The following is a 20,191-nucleotide window of genomic DNA, read 5'->3' as shown; positions in this document are numbered from 1 at the left end:
TGGACTCCAAAAGTTAAACTGAGGGATGGATGAACTGGGTGTAGTTCCACTGAACTTAATAGAGTTGCACCTAATTAAGCCAAGTCCCCTAATATTTAACAAAAACATGTGTAGCTGCATATTTGAGGTTTGCAGATTCCTAAAAGATCATTAAAGAAACTTGTAAATGTCAGTCACTTAAAAACATCTCTCACCAGAACCTTAGCTGCTTTAAATCTGCCTGACTCCCATGGAGTCAGCTCCCCTTTGCCAGTTCACATCAGTCTTGCTTGACTAGGCTGCAGTGTGTCCCAGTCTGTTAGCCCATACTGGTATATGTCCCACGGTAGCGGCAGAGGCATATGTGCCACCTTAAGCTGCTGGCAGATCTGACAGGCACGGTCAAGACCATGGGGCAGAGATCAAAGCAGGGACCTGAAGAGGGGGTGCAGTGAAGCCAAGCCAGGTACTCCCAAGTTTCTCGTTTAGTTCACTGGTGGGCATTACAGCCGCCGGCCCTTGCCAGGAATGGGGCTGCTGCCACTGCCGATGTCCTGGGGACAGGAAGCTCCTGCTGGCTCAGCGCCTGGCAACTCTGCCCTTTGCTTTTGGAGCAGAGAATCGAGGCTGCAAACTAATTAAGCATCTACAGTATCCTTGAGGGATAAGGACAAAAGTTGTATTTTATATACATATATATATATAAAAAAATACACAAGAGTGATCACTTCGCTCACTGCTAAAATGTAGATGCTGGTGGGGTGGCGCACGTCAGCTACTCACAGCGGCATTATGCAATTGATTAGGAAGGAAGTGAAGAATAGCATCTATGGTCAGAACAGCCGGGAATTTGGATAGTCAAAGCAATATGGTTTAATGTGGCATCTTTAACATGATGGAAACATGAATGTTGGTTGCAGTTTTTATAAATGTCAATTCCCAGGCTATAATTTTCAGAGGCAGTAGTTAAGTTTTCAGTGAGAATCCTATCAGCCCAGGTCTGCTTCCCTTGGTGGCACTGTAAGAAGTTGTCTGTATGGACAAACTGACCAGAATAGAAGTTGAAAAATAAATTATTCCAGAATAACTCCCTATCTGCACAGTCTATTTGGGAATAAAAGTCACTATATTGTAGAAAAATCACTCTAGTAACAAAATTATTTCTGTGGTTTTTGCTTAAGAAACACAAATAGAAGAGCCCAACCTGCCCAACCCTACCCTTACATAGACCAGACCTGCCTAATGCTATAAGCAAAGAAAATCGGTTTATTTTTATTCAGAACAGAAATTCCTCAATTCCTTTCATCAGTGGAATGGCCCACGAGTCTCCATTTGTTTTTTTATTTGAAAAGATAATACAGGTTGAAGCTTGGTTCATTCTTTAGCCAAGTGTCTCTTAGCATGCAGTCTGCCTTGCTTAAATTGACACATGTTGTTTGCAGTGGCTCCAAATGCTTAAATCTCAGCAGCCAACAGCATAAGGTTATCACAATGAAATCTGAATATTTACCTAATCACAATTAAAGCCTATTTAGACTAAAGCCTGAGACAGTCATATGCAGCTGAAGGAGTCTACTGTTCATAAAAAGTTAGCTGGGTGCAGGCAGTCGAGAATATGCTGTGCATACTTGCAGGAAGTAGTCAGCTTTCATAGAACCAAATCCCAGTCAGACCAAATTTTACCCATTCCCCAAAATAGTTAAGATATATTTAGTTTAACAGAGGTGGGGAAAATACTACCGTTCTGCAACCTTGCCTATTCCATCATTCTTTGAATAATGTCATCAGTGTACTTGGTCCAAATGGGTCATCCGGACGACCCGTTCTGGGTCTTGTGGTTGACTAGCATGCAGAATGCTAAAATCTGTTTGTTTGCTTGATTTTGTGTCTCCATGCACAGAGGCTGCAGTTTCAGAGGCAGGTGAAAAGACTCCTTCACAAAAGATCCAGTCCTAAAATCTTAGCAGAGGCAAAACTCTGATATAAAATAAACTGTGTTGGGATCTTTGGAGTAAAAGCTCTGCTTGCAACTGTGTTTTATGGCAAACCTGTGTTTCCTATTTGTCTATTTCAGTTAATTTTAAAGATCTGCATATTTTCTTCATTAATCTGTATTTTTTAATTCCCTTGAGGCTATTACGAATTGAGTTCCTGCCTGCCTTCATTTCATTGATTGCTGCTCTTCTTCCCTTTCTAGATAATCCACCCCTGTTTTGGTTCTCCAGACACATCTCTCTCTGGGGAAGCATTTCCTTCAACCTTGCCGTATTCATCAATTTAGCAGTTGCTCTGTTCTACCCCTTTGGAGATGATGGAGATGAAGGCAAGTGGAATTTGGTTTTATTTTTCCTTTTAATTTTAGATGCTTTCAATTCTAAGCTAACAGTTACATAAAACTGGATCTTCAGGTATGCTCATATCTGCAGAAGCCATTTAGTATCTTCTAAGTAGGTACCAGATGTCTGAAATGTGGTAGTTGACCTTCTGTGTGTCACATGTCCCATGCACTGTGAAGTAAAAGGGACAGAACATAGCTGCTAAGCTGAAGATTATCTAGATGATCAGAGCTAATTCTTTTTCTTTTTTTTTTTTTTTTTTTTTTTATATATTGCCATATTGCAGTGCACTACCGCACACATTCAGTTACAGTTTCTGAGCTAAGGGAGGATTCCTGGCAGCAGAGGGACAGAGACTCCTTAAAACTGACCATTTTGAATGACTGCAAGGCCTAAAAACATACAGAATGGAATGATTTGAAAACTAGCTCGTTGGGTTTTGACTATTTTGTTTGTTGGGTTAAAAGGACGTAACTGTTGCAGAGGATAAATGCATTATATAAAAATATGCTTAAAATCTATGATTCTGCCTTTGCTTCATCTCATGTCACAGGAAATATAGCAAATAATAAATTTAATTAAATAAATGCAGCAGACTACCGGGAGGCCTCTTTGAATCCAGAACAAGCTTAGTTGGGATAAAGAAGGCTAATAGTTCAGAATACTGGTAATGGGAGTAGAGCCATTCACCTCTGGGTCTTTGATTCGTGTTCAGTCCAGTCAGTAATGTGACTGAAAGTCACCTCTGCCTGATGGCATGTGAACTGGGCTGCTGGTGGAAGCAGTCCAGCTTCTAGTAGATACATGTGCTTTTCGCAAACACCAGAGTTGGCACCAGCAAACATTCCTGTTGGCTGGCTAAACAGAAAGGCAGCAGATTAAAGTATATTGGCACGGAGACCACATTGCCCTTTCACCCCGCGGGGTGGTCTCTGCAGGTCATGGCACAGGCATCTCCACAGCCTTGTGTAGCAAAGTTTGCAGGGCTGTGCTGTGTAGAAGGGAAGCATTTGTACTTAGTGCTTTCCTGTTTATAAACTGAAGAGTCACTTGGAGCGCACACACATCACAGCCCATGCGGGATGAGAGGAGAAATAAAAGAGTTAAAAATAAACCTTTTAAGCTACTAAATTTTAGCTCATCTATACTCACGGAAATCCTCTGGTCTGCAATCAGTAGGTATTAATGCTTATTTTGAACTGCAGATTTATATAGCATTAGTTTAAGTGGCCCCAGTAATCCAGTGATTTCAGTGATAGCGCATTTTAGGATTCCAGTTCCTAGTGCTTGTGAAAGCAAAAGCAATTCCTGAGCAATAAACAAATAGGTGTGGCCAAATGAGATTAGCAGGTCGTGAGGCAGCCTCCTTACGTCCAGCCTCCCCCTCCACCAAAACCTGATCTTACAGCCAGAGTTTGTCTCCCACTTTTCCCCTTTACCTTGTGTACCCCCCATACTCAGATGTCTGAGGCGCCTGGGCTGATCTAATCATCCCAAGAATGCTGCCTTTCAGTAGCTTTCTGCAGTTCTTACGTCATATGACGTAAGGGAAATTGTGCTCCAGATGAGGACTCCTTGCCTCTGGTGTGCGTGTCTGCACACGTTACCGGTGTGGGTCCTGCGACGTGAAATTGTTTGACCTGCAGTAGGGAAGAAGGAAAAATTACTTATTAAAGAAACACTGAGTGCTTTGGCCTCACCTTTCAGATCCACTTGGAAGTTATTTTTTAGGATCCGTTAAAAGTTTCCAAGTCTTGTTGGCGAAGAAACTGACAGAGACGACCTTGAACCTTCTGCCAAGGATATAAACACTCCTGAACTTTGGAGAAGTTCGGGTGCCATCTGAATGTTGAGGCTAGGGCCCCATCTCATTGTTTTCTAATCCCACCGATGCTGCTCGGCTGTGTATCTGTTGCCAAAGAGATAGCATGATTTCTATTGTGAGTCTAGCTAAGTTTTCTATTCCCTTCTCCCCCGTCACTGACCTCTCAGTTCATCTGATAACAATAGAAGTCAGTGTACAAGTGTGACAGTGCCCCACGATCTGAATGTGCTTTTTATATCACAGCAGCATGGTGTGTTTCCAGGGCTTTGAGCAGAGGAGAGAGGGAAAAACAGGGGCATCGCTCAAAACTCAGGGAGAGCCTGGAGCCAGCATCTTGCAGAGCAGCAAAGAGACTGACTCCGAAGGCGGTGGCTCACACGCCCGCAGGAGCTCAGCAAGACCCGGGACCCGCTGCCTCCCCGGGAGCAAGGCGCAGCTATTCAGCTGCTCTCGGCAGCGCAGATGCTGCCCGTTCCTGCCCAAGTCCCCGTGGCTGCCTCCCGCTGCGGCAACTGCCTTGCTCCCGCGCAGAGGCGGAGGCTCCCGCTGAACACCTGCAGCTGTTCGGAAGAAAGCTGCTTTTCTACAACCGGGCTGCTTCGCTGCTCTTGGGGATCTAAACGGGACGCTGCAGCGTGGTGCCGCTTGCTGCGCCACCCCGAGGCCCAGCTATTTCTGTGGCTGAGCGGTCATGGAATTAGACTGGAGGAGCCCCAATGGTCCCTGCGGAAGGGAGCTGATTAGTAGCTTGCTCCAGGAGAAGGGTAAACTGTCTCATCTCTGAGCACTCCTCGGATTTTAATGGAAATTTCATTAGCTGCTCTTATTATTACCTGTGCAAAAATCAGCAATACTATGACAATAATAGTTCTTGCTGCAATTAGGGCAGGTTGTGGTCAGCAGTTGTGATGCATGAATCACGCTTTTTGTTAGCTATATTGGCAAAGGAATTGATCTTTTGGATCTGTTTCTTGGTGAAAAATGGACTCTCCAAAGACGCCTTTCTCAAATCTCCTTTTCTCCTCTATACAGGCACGCTCTCTCCGTTGTTTTCACTCCTCCTTTGGATAGCAGTGGCGTTTTGTACAGCAATGCTGTTTTTCATCTCCAAGCCTGTTGGTATTCGACCCTTTTTGGTGTCTGTTATTCTCAGGTCTATATATACTATAGGGCTCGGTCCTACCTTGATACTTCTTGGTGCTGCTAATGTAAGTACTTAAAAAGCAAGCAGAATTTCCTTTTCGGCTGAAGCAGAGATATTAAGGGTCTCCCTATTAAAAAAAGCCCTTGATTAGAGCTGTGCAAAGAACTTATTTTTCTGGTTCACTGGTTAAGCCAAAAAAATAAATCATTTCCAGTCATCCTGAAACAGCAGTATCAGCAAAATGGGAAGCTAAGAAAAAAGCCGTTTTGGTTTTGTGCATATGCAAATATTTTAAAAATAAAAGCAATATGAAATTTAAAGAAATAGTGCCAAATAAGGGGAATCAAATTTACAGTTTCTTATGTAAAAGAGTAATTTTCTCTGCCAATATGCTCAGCAAAATTGACAGAAGTTTGTGAGATGTTTCTGTGAGCTTAAATATATTTTTGAGAAGAAAAAAGTTTTTTAAATTAAAAATTCTCTCAGCCCTTTTCCAGATCTCTGAGTTCAGACATGAATAAGTTTGCATGTTTGCTGAGCTTGGTAAAATATACAGCCATGCTCACAAGTCATCTGTTTAGATTTCTACCTGACTGCTACATCTCTAATTCACCTTAGCACCAGGCAGCAAAGTATTGGGCTATTTGCCACCAGTTGTGTGAGAATTTCACGTACTTAAAACTAGCCAGAGGTATGGTCAAAGGTAAAGGCAAGTAAGCAGTGCTTACCCATGTCAAATTTGTGAAGGAAAAAAACCATGCTGAGTCCTCATTGCTTGTCCTGGACAACCAAACAGAGGAGGTTAGCCGCTTTCATATTTACTTCTGCATCACTGTTCGCGTGCAGGCAAAGCTCAGGAGCCATGGAGAACGTGATGCTGTTGCTTAAATGCTATACTTCAAAAATGCCCCGGTATTTTTTTTTTAGGGATTTTACATAGAAAAACATGATCTGAAGGAAATGGTAGATCTCACGCACCCCCCCACACACTTTCTGTTGTGTTACTATTGTTCTCTTTGTAGTAGCATGCCCAGCTGCTCTTACGTGGTCTTGGGTCTAAACTCAAAACTGTTAGGAATTCACTCCTAACAATTGACAGTTGTTTTTTTAATGCCTGATGACATTAATCCCGCCCTACCTACTCATTAATGTTATAGACATAAATCACGATGTAATGAGGTACAGTGGAGCCTTAGAGGGGTGATGTACTTCCACTTACTCTCATGGGCTCGTTCCAGACTACCGTGGGAGCTGGATTTCTCTCATGTCACTTCAGCTATCTAAAAGTTGAGCATTTAGTCAAAGCAACCCATCTAGACTTTTCACACGCTGCAGCAATGCAACAATAAATAACAGTTTTTTTCTGATGGAATAAACCTAGCCTTTGTTACCCTCCCCAGCTTTGTAACAAAATAGTGTTTCTGGTGAGCTTTGTTGGGAACCGTGGAACTTTTACCCGTGGCTACAGAGCGGTCATCATGGACATGGCTTTTCTATATCACGTAGCGTATGTCCTCGTCTGCATGCTGGGCCTCTGTGTGCACGAATTCTTCTATAGTTTCCTGGTAAGTATGTACTTCTGTGGAGGGGAAAACTTTGCAAAAATAGAAAATACCGTTACCCATGCAGCTGTCTTCAATTTCTTCCTGACAATCAAGCCAAATCGTGTATTTTTAGCACGCCGTTGTGTTGCTGCCCCTTAGGAGTTGCTGTTTTCATTAGAACCTGTTTCTTTTAGGACTTATCTGTTTAGAGTTGAAAGTTTGCTCGTTTCTTTTCAGACAATCATCATACAGCCCACTCCTTTCTCCCGCCCTTCTCCAGCATACATATATTCTGTGTATGTTGTTCCTGTATCTAGTGTCAGTCATAATCTCTTTGGGACAGGAGTTGTCCATTGGTGTGCACGCATCATGTTTATACCAAAGGATCCCATTCCTCGGTTCACCTTGCAGCCCTAATAAAAAAAAAAAATTATATATTACTTGGGAAATAGGGACGGCACACCTCTGGTGTAGCAGGAAGATTCATCACTTTAAATGTATCCCACTTTCATTTTCTTTTGTTGCCATTACCCAGATGGAATGCCTTTTTATAATATGATACAGGTGCAATGAAAATGAATCATACAAAATTATGCTAAACTCAGCTAACTGCTCCCTTCATGCTGAATAGCAGTAAAAGGTGTTTCACTGCTCTTGTTTTCTAATCCTTTTGCTTTATACTCGAGCATGTGAAACTTATAGGGAGACTGACTAAATTGTGGTCATTTACATGGGTTCACTTTCCTGTTGTCATATTTTTCTCAGCTTCCTGAAGAGTGGTGAGCTCCCAGCATTTCACAGAGGTGTATTAAGCACATGAAAATTTTCAGGATTCATTCCTTACTTGGTAGAGCTCCTGTTGAAGTCAGGTTTTCCAGATCTTGACATGAAAGTCAGCTTCAAAGTCTGGGCAGATTTTAAAGGAGCCAAGATTTTGTGGCTGTAGCTGCAGGACACTTTTCAAATGGATGTTACTCTCCTGCTTAAAAAATGCACAGCAAATTATCTTTTATTCCTTCAGTGAGTAAGGTGATCTCTACCTTAAAATACTTTCCAAAGTGCCAAGTAGTTTAAGAAACATTTTATGTGCTTACTTTTTTCAGTGACTGCTATTGACAAATGTCCATGATTCATGGGTGTTATAATTGTCCATGTTCCCAAGTTACTTCCAGGTGTTCACTTTGTAGTGGAAATATTCTAAACCCTAATATTTTTCCTCATTTTAAGCTTTGTCTTGTACAGAATGAATGATAACTGTCTTTCCTCTTTCTTCCTTTATTATCAGTCCTTTCACAAGGCTGTGGATTTCAGATCTTGTGAATTGTGACTAATACCTTCTTCTGTGGACCATTTTGATAAATCATAGTGTGTCACTTCATATCCATAATCTGTGTGTTTTGAAGTGGAAATACATACATTATAGATAAGGTCCAAAGCGCTATAGAACATCAATAGAATTGCAAGAGAAGAAAAGCTATGGTTGCTTGAACAGCTCTTAGCATGTTTAATTGCTGGTTTAGGCCTTTGACATTTAAAGCAGTATTATCTTAATGTATATTTTTCTTTAAAGTTAAATACCAGGAAAGCCCATAGTGCAGGGTAAAGAAGAATCAAAGTTTCTAGTTTTATACAAACAGTGCAATGAATTTAACTTTGTCCTGAAAAGAGATGGCCCCAATCTTTGTGCATGTGAGTGGCTTTTAAATGATGCCATGCGCTCAAAGAAACTGTTTACAGACATGTAATTACTTGAGTGCATTTTTGAGTTGCAGCCCATGCACGTTTATCAGATGGGATAAACATGAAAAATTAATTTGTAGATGTAGATCCATAGTATGAAGACACTGTTTTTTAATTTTAATCTGTCCTGGTTTTGAACATGGGAAAACAATGGATCTTGTTGCTAACCGTTACCCACGTCTAGGCTCATATATAATATATAATTTGTGGCTTTGGATTTTGCTGTAATCTGTCTTAAAATGTAAAGTTCTGTGCTAGATTTTCTCTTCCTATAGGCCTGCCCAGCTCCCACTGAAATCAGTGTGAATTGTGTGTTTATGAAGCTGAAAATTTAGAACACGACTAGATGTATGTTTCAGTAGTTCAGATTGTTTTCCTATGTAGCATCTATGTATTGCCTCATTTGTATTAATTGTTCCTCTACTCTCTGCTTTTCCCAGCTGTTTGATCTGGTGTACAGAGAAGAGACTTTGCTAAATGTGATAAAAAGTGTTACGCGGAATGGTCGTTCCATTATCCTCACTGCAGTGCTAGCACTCATCCTAGTTTATCTGTTCTCCATCATTGGGTTCCTCTTCTTGAAAGATGACTTTATCATGGAGGTTGACAGATTGAAAATCAGGACCCCTGTTGCAGGTATTGTTTTTTATATTAAAATTTGCTTCTGACAAACACCTTTTCTGTCTCTCTAACCTAACTTTCCTCTTAGGAAATTTCATTTTTTATTTGTATCTGTGGGAGCAGAGCTAACTCCATATACCTTAGGGCTAAATTAAGTCTCTGGGTAAGATCTAATGTGTAGGGTTGTTTTAGGCTAGGTTTATCTGTTGAAATACTAAAGTCTAACACTCACACTTGATTTATTACATTTTCTTTTCTAACTCATGCTAATATTTAAAAAAAATCTACATTTCCTAAGCATTTGGAAGAGCAACTCAAAGTGGATTCTATTGGTTCTCTACCCACCTTAAAAACAGCTCATAGTATTTTCTGTGTACAGCATGAGGCATGCGATCTTAACATGTTCAGTAGATGTATTCATTTGATTACTTTTTAAGCTTCATCCAGCAGAAACTTATTACAAAATCCACACTACTGCTGATAGGAGATTTCCTGGAGCATCTTTTAAATTCAGTGTGTATTTCATAAACTTCACCGTTAGTGTATAGTCCTGGCTTCAGTAAAATCATTGGGAGGTTTTTAACCAGTTTTAAAAAGGCCAGGTTTTCAACTTTCTGGAATGAGAGGTTTTACTAATGTGGATAAATCTAGAGTTACAGACTGTCTTTGCTAGGAAAAAAAGCCAGGTCTGGTCTGTTGAGATCTTTGTATATGCTGCCAACCAGCCTGCTTGGGAACACGGGCAGAGAAGTAACTGTCTGCATAGAAATACCTGAGAATAGCTTGTGATTAAGTTCACAGAAGTGTGATTTTCCCAAATGCTGAGTTCTTCAGACCTGTACACAAGCACAGAACAGCTAGCGGGGTCCACCTCGGACTGTGCGCGCTCAGTGTTTGCCATCTTTTCCCTAATTTCTTATTTCAGGACCTAAAGCACACAAACAAGGCAAAGCTCCTTCAGGACTCGTGGGCATGGTGTACAAAACATGTAGCTGTTTTGATACCATATGAGAAAAAAAAAGGAACCTGACGGATTTCTTTAACACACCTTGCTTTTTGCCACTGATCATCTTAAAAGGGCTAAGCTGGCTTATATGTGACTTACCATTCATTTTTGGGACAGAATTTACGATCTGAAGTTTCACTTTGATAGATAATTGTGGCCACGGATGTGAGGCAGATGCAGCACTGGACTGGTCCAGTGCAGTAGTTCCTGTGTGTTTGCGTTTCTTCTGCTGGGTTCTTGGCAGATTTTTGTGGTATGGGTATATTCTTGCTGGCTTTATACATTGCCTTTCCTGATCAAAAACTCATCAAGAAAATATGCTGACGATATACTGATGGAACATTATGCATCCCAAGACAAGCGCTTTAAATTTTTTCTTTATAAAGTAGCACAAAGAGAAAGTCAGAGCGGATGTTTTCTGTGTTGCACAGATTGTCTTAGACTGTTACTTTGGTTGTATGATTTTGCCTTAGTTTTTTTCTCCTTAAACCTTTTTGTATCTCTGATTTGAAATGCAGAAAATTGTTGAAGATGCACAAGATAAAATTGGTTTGATAAAATCAAGCTGATGTGCACATTTCCCCACTTTGGGAATGTTAAATTAGTGTTTTACACAAACCCATACATATTTACAAATGAGTACCAAACTGTGTTATAATCCTTGAAAACTCTTAAATATTCTACATTCAGGATAACTGAACATCAGCTTGGTGTCCTTCTTGTCAGCTTTTGTGAATAATTTATCTAATAGTTTTAAAACTGACATCATTTTCATATCTGACGGTTGTTTCTTGCTTTGAATATATTTTGTTCTAACCAGAAGTAGCAGCATTTGATGTAGATTCATTAATTTCAGGAGATGAAATGGGAATAGCTGTGGTATACAGTAAATATAAAACTGTGGGTTTGATCCTTGTGATTGCTTTGAGCTGTTGAGGCAGACTGTTTGAGGAAGGAGGAATTGGTGGTATAATTTGTTCTGCTTTTTCTACTCAACTTTTCAAATCAGTGATTCGCTTCTAGAAAATAACGATTTAAAACTTTGTATCAATGCAGCATCTGTCTTTTTGTCCACATCCTGCTTTTTCCACAGGTATTGGTGAAGTCCCCACTACAACCCTCACATCAATGGTGGGAGCCTGTGCAAAAGAGAACTGTTCCACAAGCATCCCAATTATTAACCCAGGTTAGTACAAAAGTTCCCCCAAACTGATGATCAATTAGAACTGAGGGATTTGTGTGTTATTATTGCAGAGACTTTTGCTAGTGTGAGAAGTGATGATCATTGTTGTAAGTCAGAAGTGCTCAACTTCTGCAAGGCTTGGAGCTTGGTTGGCAGCTTGCCTTTAATGCGAGTGCTTCCCACACCTGATTTCCAATTGCATTGACATTAATTTTGTTACTAAAAGGGCTTGCTGAATCATTATGCTTTAATGTACAGGTTGCTTCTTTCCAGCTGACTTTGCTGAGACAAAAAGCTTGCTGCTTATCTGCAGCATCCTCACCTGCACACACTGAGCCACTGTTAGGGGCCATTTAGGGCCACATAAGTTGATTTTAATGGCGTAGTATATATCAGAAAACTTTTGTGTATACTTTTTACATGCATCTAGGCCAAGGTTGTAGTGTAGCCAGAAGACCTAAGAGCCCAGATCCAGGATCAAGTTACTACATCTTAACGAGTTACTGTGTCTCGGCTATGCACGGGCAGCAGTCCATCCATGCATTCTTAGCTTCTGGCAAATGCGAGGAAATGCAGATTGTTGCAAGCCTTTCTTGTGATAGCTAAGTTGCGTTGCTTCGTGCTTGTGGCAAGTGAAGAGCTTAATTGCTCTGGTTCAGCAGATGAGTCCACCTGGTTTTACTTTGATACCTGCATTATGAATCTGTTCTATATGTTAGAAGGACCCTGTCAACTTTAAATATGCTCAGTTAAAATAAAAGGTCTGACCAGTGTGTCCTGCTGGGACAGTTACCAGATACCAGTTGCCAGATATTGGGTCAGGAAGGAATTTGTCCTAGATCAAGGTGACGGTGCTTTGCCGCCTTCTGTAGTTTGAGGCTACAGTGTCGCTCAGGAGTTTTGTTGGCCAAATGCTCTGCTAGACAGGGACCTTTGATGGTGGTGCTACTCCATCTGTCCTACTCTCTTCCTGTGGCACAGTCCAGTTGTGGTGGTTGGTCTTTCACCACAGACGTTAAGTTTGTTTAATGTGTTGTGGCCTTTGCAGCGTGGGTGTGTGCACAGTGGATGGTCTACAGGCTTAAAATGTTTACTGCCACAGTTGCCTATGGTTGCTGGGGGCTGAAACTGAGGACATAAGTGGTCCGTTCCCCTCCTGTGTTCCAGTATAATGCTGTTTCACATGCTTTATGCTTCCACTACTAATTTTTGAGTTTTTAGGATCAAGGGTGTCGGGGAGAAGGCTATAAAAGTAGGCTTTTTCCCCCCAGCTGGTGTGTAAACAGGCCTCATAAACAACATGGGAAGCTGTCTGACTAGATAGAGAAAACAGTCTAAGAGCTATTGGCAAAGCTGCTGCATCCGAAGAGTAATCAATCAGTCAGAAGAGATGCAGTGTGGCTTTTGCCAAGCTCTTTAAATGATAGAAATCTCACATTTCTTACGGTTTGGATACTGTTTCTTTAAAATTAAACTATAATGAAAGGGGGCTATACAAAACATCTAAGTGCACTGTCACTTAATCTTGGAGAAGTTTTATTAATCCAGTAACATTAAAAAAGCAACATTCAGCAAGAACAGTTTTGCTCATCTTAGCCAGTGAATCACCTGTCAAAAAGTAGTGCTCTGCCTTCAGTCTTCTGGGACAGATCTCACTTCTGGCAAAAGCGTGAGTGCGGTGGAATTCAAAGGCAGTTCAGCCTGAGATTTGGTGGGATTCACATTGTAGCAGCATGAAGAAGTCCACAGCTGTCTGCAGGAAGCATAAAATGTTCTCACCTCAGGTCCAGAGTGGAGACATAAATATGTTGGGTTTTGGATCAGACCACCACTAATCATTTGTTCTGGTGAGACTGTGCTTCTACCTTGAATTTCACTGGTTGAATATATACTCAGTCATTGCTCATGTTGGTGAGGGAGTTAACTGGGGAGGCAGTCTGCTCCACTCAGAGGGCGTCCCCTGTCCACAGCCTGCTTCCTCGCTGCTGCACTGAGCTGTCAGCATAAAAATATTTTGGCTCATCTCCCTCGGAGTCTCCCACTCTTCACTCCAAAGGCATTTCCATATCACTTAAGTCTTCGCCTGGTGAAGCACTTAATCTCTTAAAGGAACTTCACATCCTACAGTATGTGGCTCTTGGTGCTCTGTAGCCCATGAAGACCTGTGCTAGAAAGGTACACGCATACCTGTTTGTAAAAGGGGACGTTTTCAAAGACTCATTCCACTCCCAGGTCTGGTACCGCTCCGTGCAAGTTCAGCTAGATCCACGTGGACACTCGTGTGCCTCCCCTGCTTGTGCTTGTGTTGGAGATAGGCCCAGAAGCTGGGTAGCTGGGCACCGTCAGATGAGGATCTTGGAAATAAATCTTCCTATCATCCTAGTTACTCCCCTGTGATTAACATTGTGGGGTGGTCTTAGTGCTTAACCTCCATTACCTTTGAATTACACTTAATCAGAAGACAGCCTACCTAATGCTATCTGGCCACTAATGGGCCACTCACCAGACTGGAGCTGGTTGCAAATAAAACCCCCTGAACCTCAATTAGTGTCGACATTAGGTCCTTAGCAACATTTCACTCTACAGATCCACTCCTTTTGGTAGTATGGGCATAGTCTGTGTCGACAGGGCCTGAGTCTGGGCTATGAGTGCTGCTGAGCACCGGGGCAAACCAGCTGGGGCAGAACATATGCCCATAGGGTTATCCAGCTCCCAGATTGAAGGTAGCTCTTGTTGCTCTACATCTGGGAGTGGAAGCAGAGTAGACATGCGGATGTCTGAACACTCCCCACAGCCTACGTTACTGCAGTGGAGGTTTCTGCCAACTTCAGGCTGCCTGCTGTCTGGTTCACTGGCAAAGAGCAACCTGAGCTTGCTCTTCTGGGTGCAACGTGGGATGCTGATTCTCTGTGTTGTAAGACGTGCCAGTCAGCTGATGAGTGGTATCTTGCGTCTGGGCTTGCTCTGGATTTGCGTCTTGGTGGACATGGAGAGTTGTGAGTTAGGTTTTCTAGCAGATAACTCTCTCTGGTGTTGCAGCTTCCCATTCATGAGGTTTGTCCTCAGCATTCACCAGAACCTGACTATCTGCTGTTTCCAGCACCTGACCCAGGTCATGTTAACAGTGAAAATCTTTCTCTGTAGTTACTTAAAAGAAATAGAACTTGTGGCTTGTATAAAGGTTTTTAATTTATCTTGTGGCTAGTCATCTTCTCAAGCACAAATATGCGCAAAAAAAATTGAGGGAGTAATGTTTGGACGAGGAAATAAAGGCAGGGTACAAAAGCAGCGGAGGTGAATTGGTATGACTAAGATCACAGTACTAGTAAAAAATTTCCAGATGTGACAGAGTGAAAAAAGGTTTTATTGTTTCAATCCTTTCAGTTTCAATATTTAAGCATTTTTTTTAAAGTTCTGCAGTTATTAGTGGTGGTAGTGTCTGCAATGACTGTATAGTTTAACAGGGAAGTCCTTCTTGATGTCTGCTTTTGCTTTTCTTCTTGCTCAGAGTTCCTTAAATCAGGAGTTCTTTCTCATTTAATTTGCTTGCGTAGCAAAAGCAGTGATGGCAAAAGCAGCAGATACCAGCTCCGTTCTGCAAATACCAATCGTGATGCATACACCGCAATTTGGGAACCCGTGTTTTAAATCCAAATTGCTTGTCTGTAATGTGAGTGCTTTCAGTCAATTCAATTTATCAAAGTCTATCTCAGTGCCCCAGATGTGGTGGTTTGAGGCTGTTAAATATGCTGTTTCAGTTAACTATTGCAGCAGGATGTTGTTATTTATTAAACTACGTTACAGTAAGGGCATGAAGCAAACCAAGTGAGAATTGCTGCCTTCACCGCTTAAGCAAATGCACCCCTAACGAGAAGAGAAGGCAGGAGAAATGGCAGTCTCAGTCCTGACCCTTCAGTGCAAGCCAGCAGGACACAGGGAACAACTCAAGCAGGGCCCTTCAAAAGGAGGCTGTTGATGCAGCCACAGCATGGGGGTGAGTGCGTGGTGGGAGGAATTCTGGCCAGGGCGGACGAAGTGCCCCCGGGGACTGGTGTTCCAGCCCAGCTCCTCTGCACGTTCAAATATCTTCTGCACAATAGTACCCTCTGTGGCTCGGCCAAAACTACGCAGCAGCTCTGCAGCAGAGATAAGAATAGAATCCAAGTTTTCAAGCTGAGGTCAGGGAGAGTCTTTCATTTAATGTATATCAGACCTGTGCTTGGGCACGTGTGCTAGTGGGAAGATCATGGACAGATTTACTCGTATAAAAGCCAGCCGCTCCTTAATGATTTGAAATGCTAACATGACTTGGCTTGCACATGAGTAGGTAGAGGAATGATTTCACGGGAAGACAATCCTTCTACGAATGTGCTTCTAATTCTGTGTTTATATTGCTTCTCCTGTATGTGTCAGCTGCGCACTTAGGAGGCCCACTAAAAAAGCAGTCATACTGAAACCAGTGGGAGTACTTGCAAGGAAAAGGGGTACTCCCATGAATAGAAATGGCAGCTCTGGGTCATTAACAGAGTTACTGGTGGGAGAATTGCTTGGGATTTTCTCTGTCTCTCTTCAGGCTAAGTATGCCTGATGTGCCTAAGTATGTCACCAGCAGTGATGTGCAAATGGATAGGGATGATCAGTGAAATTCTAGTTGAAGAATATGAAAGGCAGATGTGTATGGCAGTTGCTTTCTCTCATACAGAATTGTGGCTTTGATGAATGATCGTTTGATGCTCTGGTTCCTAAAGCTGCTGCTTTCCTGTTTGCAGGTGAAGAGGAGGAGGATGGAATAGAAAGGACCTGTGACACCCTGCTCATGTGCATTGTGACTGTATTAAACCAAGGCCTGAGAAATGGTGGTGGTGTGGGAGACGTGCTCAGAAAGCCTTCCAAAGATGTAAGTGTTTTGGCTGAGGAAATGCATTACTCCCTGTGCATCTCATGAATGCCAAAGTCAGTTTTTGGAGGTTATAGACAGTATTTGTACATAGTCTGCTATAATGTCACACAGTTGATTTATCCATGTAATTTTTGCATCCCAGATGGAATATTTAATAGGAAGAGCTAAGCTTAGTGTGATGATGATACTTGAAGAAAGGAACTCTAGGTAGTAGTTTACCCCTTCTGGAAAACTGGAGTGTATTGTAACCTTCCAAGCACTGCTAAGAAGTGTTGCTGGATTGGATCACTCTTCTATTACACTAAGAATTATAAATGCAAACTTTTGAAAGGGATTGATTGATGAGTATGTGTCAAGACTCTCCACTGTAGTACATAAGGTGTATTTTTAGCTGAAATTCAGCGTGGCATCTGCCCTGGAATAGGTCCTGTTGTATACTTGTACTCAGCCAGCATTGAAGTCAAAACAGAATTTCATATATCATGGTATATGTCCTCTTCCAGAAGTTTCCTCCAAAATTCAATTAATTTAAGGACTACTCATAATATTTGGGTGGTTTTATGCATTTTTATTTAAGTTCAAAAATAACATCATAAATAAAGGCAAACTAGCAGTGCTTTGCTTGGTGAACCACACCAGAACACAAGGATTAAATTCAGAAGTAGGATCTCAGCAGGGCTTGCAAAAGTCGAGACTCAGATCTGGACAGAAGAGCTCCTTATGCTGGTAGTAGGAATCTAGGTCCTATCTCATAGACTGGGAAGTTCTACAGGAACCATAGTCCATCCCCATGAAGCCTGTAAACACTTACAGACTTTGAAAATTACCTTTGCCACTTAGCAGTTATTTAACACTAACTACATTAAAGCACTTCACAAAGGGTAGCACTATTATCCCAAAGAATATGTGGAAAACTGAGAAAATTTAGTGACTTCCGATTCAGTATTATGGTGAAGAAAAGGACTTGGGGTTTATGTTCCTCCTCTTTTCACTGAGTGTTGTCTCCCATTTGCCACAGAACAACTTTGCCATTTTTAGAGGTGTCAATGGGAGTCCAGTCCAGCCTTTGCAAGAAGGAAGGTAGTTATGTAAAAGCAAGAGTGTGATGAAATGGGGAATACGAGCACTTCGTGTGTGTACACATGCATGTGTCGATGTATGTGTATGTGCATGTTGTGTTCCCAAAAGGCAGGAGCTTGGTCTGCCCACTCTGAGCCAGCTTGCAGACATATGACTGCAGCAGCACGGTGCTAAAACCATTAACATGCCCTGCTTGGGCACAGAGTATAGTAGCCTGGCCTTGGCATTGTGCAAGCCTGCTTCCCTGGTTTCCAGTTGTTCGGTGTGCAAACTTGGCATCGGTCTGGAGTATTCCACAAAGATATACCATAAGTGCATCCCTGTATGCCACAAGGCAGTATTAAGAAGAGCTATCATTGCTCTCAGTGGGTACTAGAAACCACATCTCCCTGTTTCTGTACTGGCAAGGTAATTATCTTCAATCAAGCACTACGCTAATGCATCTACACTGCATCCGGTACGCACGCTAGTCTCTTCTTCGTGCCATGTGAAACAACGTAAAGGACAACAGGAGTCCCAAAGCAATGAGAGCACATCAAGCCAAATCTTCTTTGCTTAGTCACATAGGTAGTCCCTCTCTATTCCTGTGAGCAAGGCGTATGAAAAGAAAGATGCGTAGCTTTCTTGAGCTAATGTGAAAATGTTGTTTAATATTTTAGAGGTGTGCTATTTTTATATCTTATTGCAACCTTATTATTGTTTCAGGAGCCCTTGTTTGCTGCGCGAGTTGTTTATGATCTTCTGTTTTACTTCATTGTCATAATTATTGTTCTAAACCTAATCTTTGGAGTCATCATTGATACATTTGCTGATCTCAGGAGTGAAAAGCAGAAAAAGGAGGAAATATTAAAGACAACCTGTTTCATCTGTGGTAGGTGTTACTGAGCTATTGAGACATTTGGTGGGGAAAGGAGTAAAATGGACTACTCCTCAATAAATAAAGCATGAACCTAAGGGGTGGTTATCTTGTACAAGGAAAGTCTGTAGAAGTGTCGGAGTTTGGTTCCAAATTTATTCCCTCTCAGTAGGAAAAAGATTTGGTTTAGGAGTCAAAAGCTAGCTCTGCTAAGAGGTGGCTTCACAGTCTCCACCCAGGATCTGAGGGAGAGGTGCCGTGTCTCGCACTGGCATCGTCACCACTAATGGAGATGGTGCAGCTGCTGACTTTATTTCACAAAGTGTGATGCAGATGAAAGTACAGCTTGTTATTTCACAGCACAGTGCATTCCAGAAGGGTAACAATGGCAAAATCCGCCTGTTTCAGAAGGTGATATGAAACAGGGAACAAAAGAATTAAATTCAAATCATCCCCACAAAACCCATGGATAAATCACACTTATTTTGAGGTGCACTCACAAAGAGGGGCAGACCTTCACTCCCTTAGGGGACTTTAGCAATACCTTCTTTTTTGTAGGGTGGGTGTTGTTTCCATGGTTGTACTGACAAGAATGAACGTTATGCAGAGCACAACTGCTTTAGTGTCTGTGGAAGGCTCCACAAGAGATCCAGGGAGGAAAGCTGTAACACTGAGGCAAACATTTGTGAATCCTGTCCTTCCTCACCATGGTATTCTTCTTCAGAGATGTGAAAAAAATAAAAATTTCTTAAGACTACAGCTCCGTAAAGACTGTGTGACTACAAAGCTGGAGAGACTCACCCTCGCTGCTAGGTTTAAGCTCACAAACAATCCCACCGCAGCTTAAGTGGGACTATTCACATGCTTGGTGCTAAACGTGTGCATAAATCTTTGCAAGATCGGGACCTAGATTGCACGCTGTGTGCTTACCAGTATACGTTTAGAAAGAATCAGAGCCAACCCTTGTAAAGCTCTTTATAGCCCTCAGCATAGAAGGCACTGTAAAACTGTAACATATTTATTATATTGTTATTGTTATTAAGAGGAAATATCGCAAAGGAGAATAAATGCTGCGCTGAAAGAATTCTGTCAGGAATGCCTTCTGGCCTGCTATTTCTTGCCTGGCAGTTACTGTATGCGGTTATAGCTTTTAAATTAAGATCCTTCAAATTTATGATCCTTTAAATTAAGTTAGGTTCCTTTCTCTAACATATTTAACAGATTTAGGTATTTTTATGTTGAAGTTTATTTTTTTGCATTATGTTCATGTCTTTTTACAGGACTGGAGAGAGACAAATTTGATAACAAGACCGTTTCGTTTGAGGAGCATATAAAGTCAGAACACAACATGTGGCATTATTTGTACTTTATAGTTCTTGTCAAAGTTAAAGATCCAACTGAATACACTGGCCCGGAGAGCTACGTGGCGCAAATGATTGTGGTAAGTCAATTTGGTCACATGCTTTATGCAACTGAGAGATGCTCCTTGCAGCTAGAGCAGAGAATATCTTTCTTTTTCCCTCTCTCTGAACAATAGGAGGCATCGATCTGTATTTTTAAAGATCTTTTCATGTGTCTTAGACAGTCTGCAACAAAGCCCAGTCTTAAACCTAATGAAAAAGATGAAGGCACAGGCCACAGTCTCCGGTTTGGCGTTCGTGCTCTCATGCTCTGTGGGTTCTGCTGCCTCATTAGCCAAACCAGGGGCAGAAGAGCATGCATCATAACATCTGCTGCTGCTCCGGCTTTGTCCAGTATCTCTGGGCTGCTGTCCAGAAAAGTAACGTCTCCTGCTGAACAGTGAAATGCAGGGTCCGTGTTGAGGGCTAGTGCTTTTCTCCTATGACTGCTCTGAACAAGCTATTGAACAGACCAAGAAGAGCTGCTGCAGGGATTTGAAGAGCTCCAGAAACTGCCTCATGAAGCAGTGAGAGTATGACTGGGATTCAGAGAGAGAAATTTGATGACACTGGGGCA

General features: G+C 41.9%; 1 protein-coding gene across 3 annotated transcripts in view; it reads left to right on the top strand.

The window, feature by feature from the left end:
* The window catches only part of ITPR2 (inositol 1,4,5-trisphosphate receptor type 2), a 263,348-nt gene that overhangs the window by 220,417 nt on the left and 22,740 nt on the right, over positions 1–20,191 (top strand). For all 3 annotated transcript variants that reach the window (XM_075727981.1, XM_075727982.1, XM_075727980.1), the window contains 8 exons: positions 2,177–2,302; positions 5,173–5,348; positions 6,685–6,849; positions 9,009–9,204; positions 11,289–11,381; positions 16,148–16,275; positions 18,064–18,229; positions 19,495–19,655. In XM_075727981.1, coding sequence (XP_075584096.1) covers positions 2,177–2,302; positions 5,173–5,348; positions 6,685–6,849; positions 9,009–9,204; positions 11,289–11,381; positions 16,148–16,275; positions 18,064–18,229; positions 19,495–19,655 — 1,211 coding nt within the window. The remainder of the gene's footprint in view (positions 1–2,176; positions 2,303–5,172; positions 5,349–6,684; positions 6,850–9,008; positions 9,205–11,288; positions 11,382–16,147; positions 16,276–18,063; positions 18,230–19,494; positions 19,656–20,191) is intronic.

This window comes from Pelecanus crispus, chromosome 1 (assembly GCF_030463565.1).
Source record: "Pelecanus crispus isolate bPelCri1 chromosome 1, bPelCri1.pri, whole genome shotgun sequence".
Taxonomy (NCBI): domain Eukaryota; kingdom Metazoa; phylum Chordata; class Aves; order Pelecaniformes; family Pelecanidae; genus Pelecanus; species Pelecanus crispus.
Note: the sequence above shows the minus strand (reverse complement) of the source record. Positions and strands in the feature narration are given on the sequence as shown.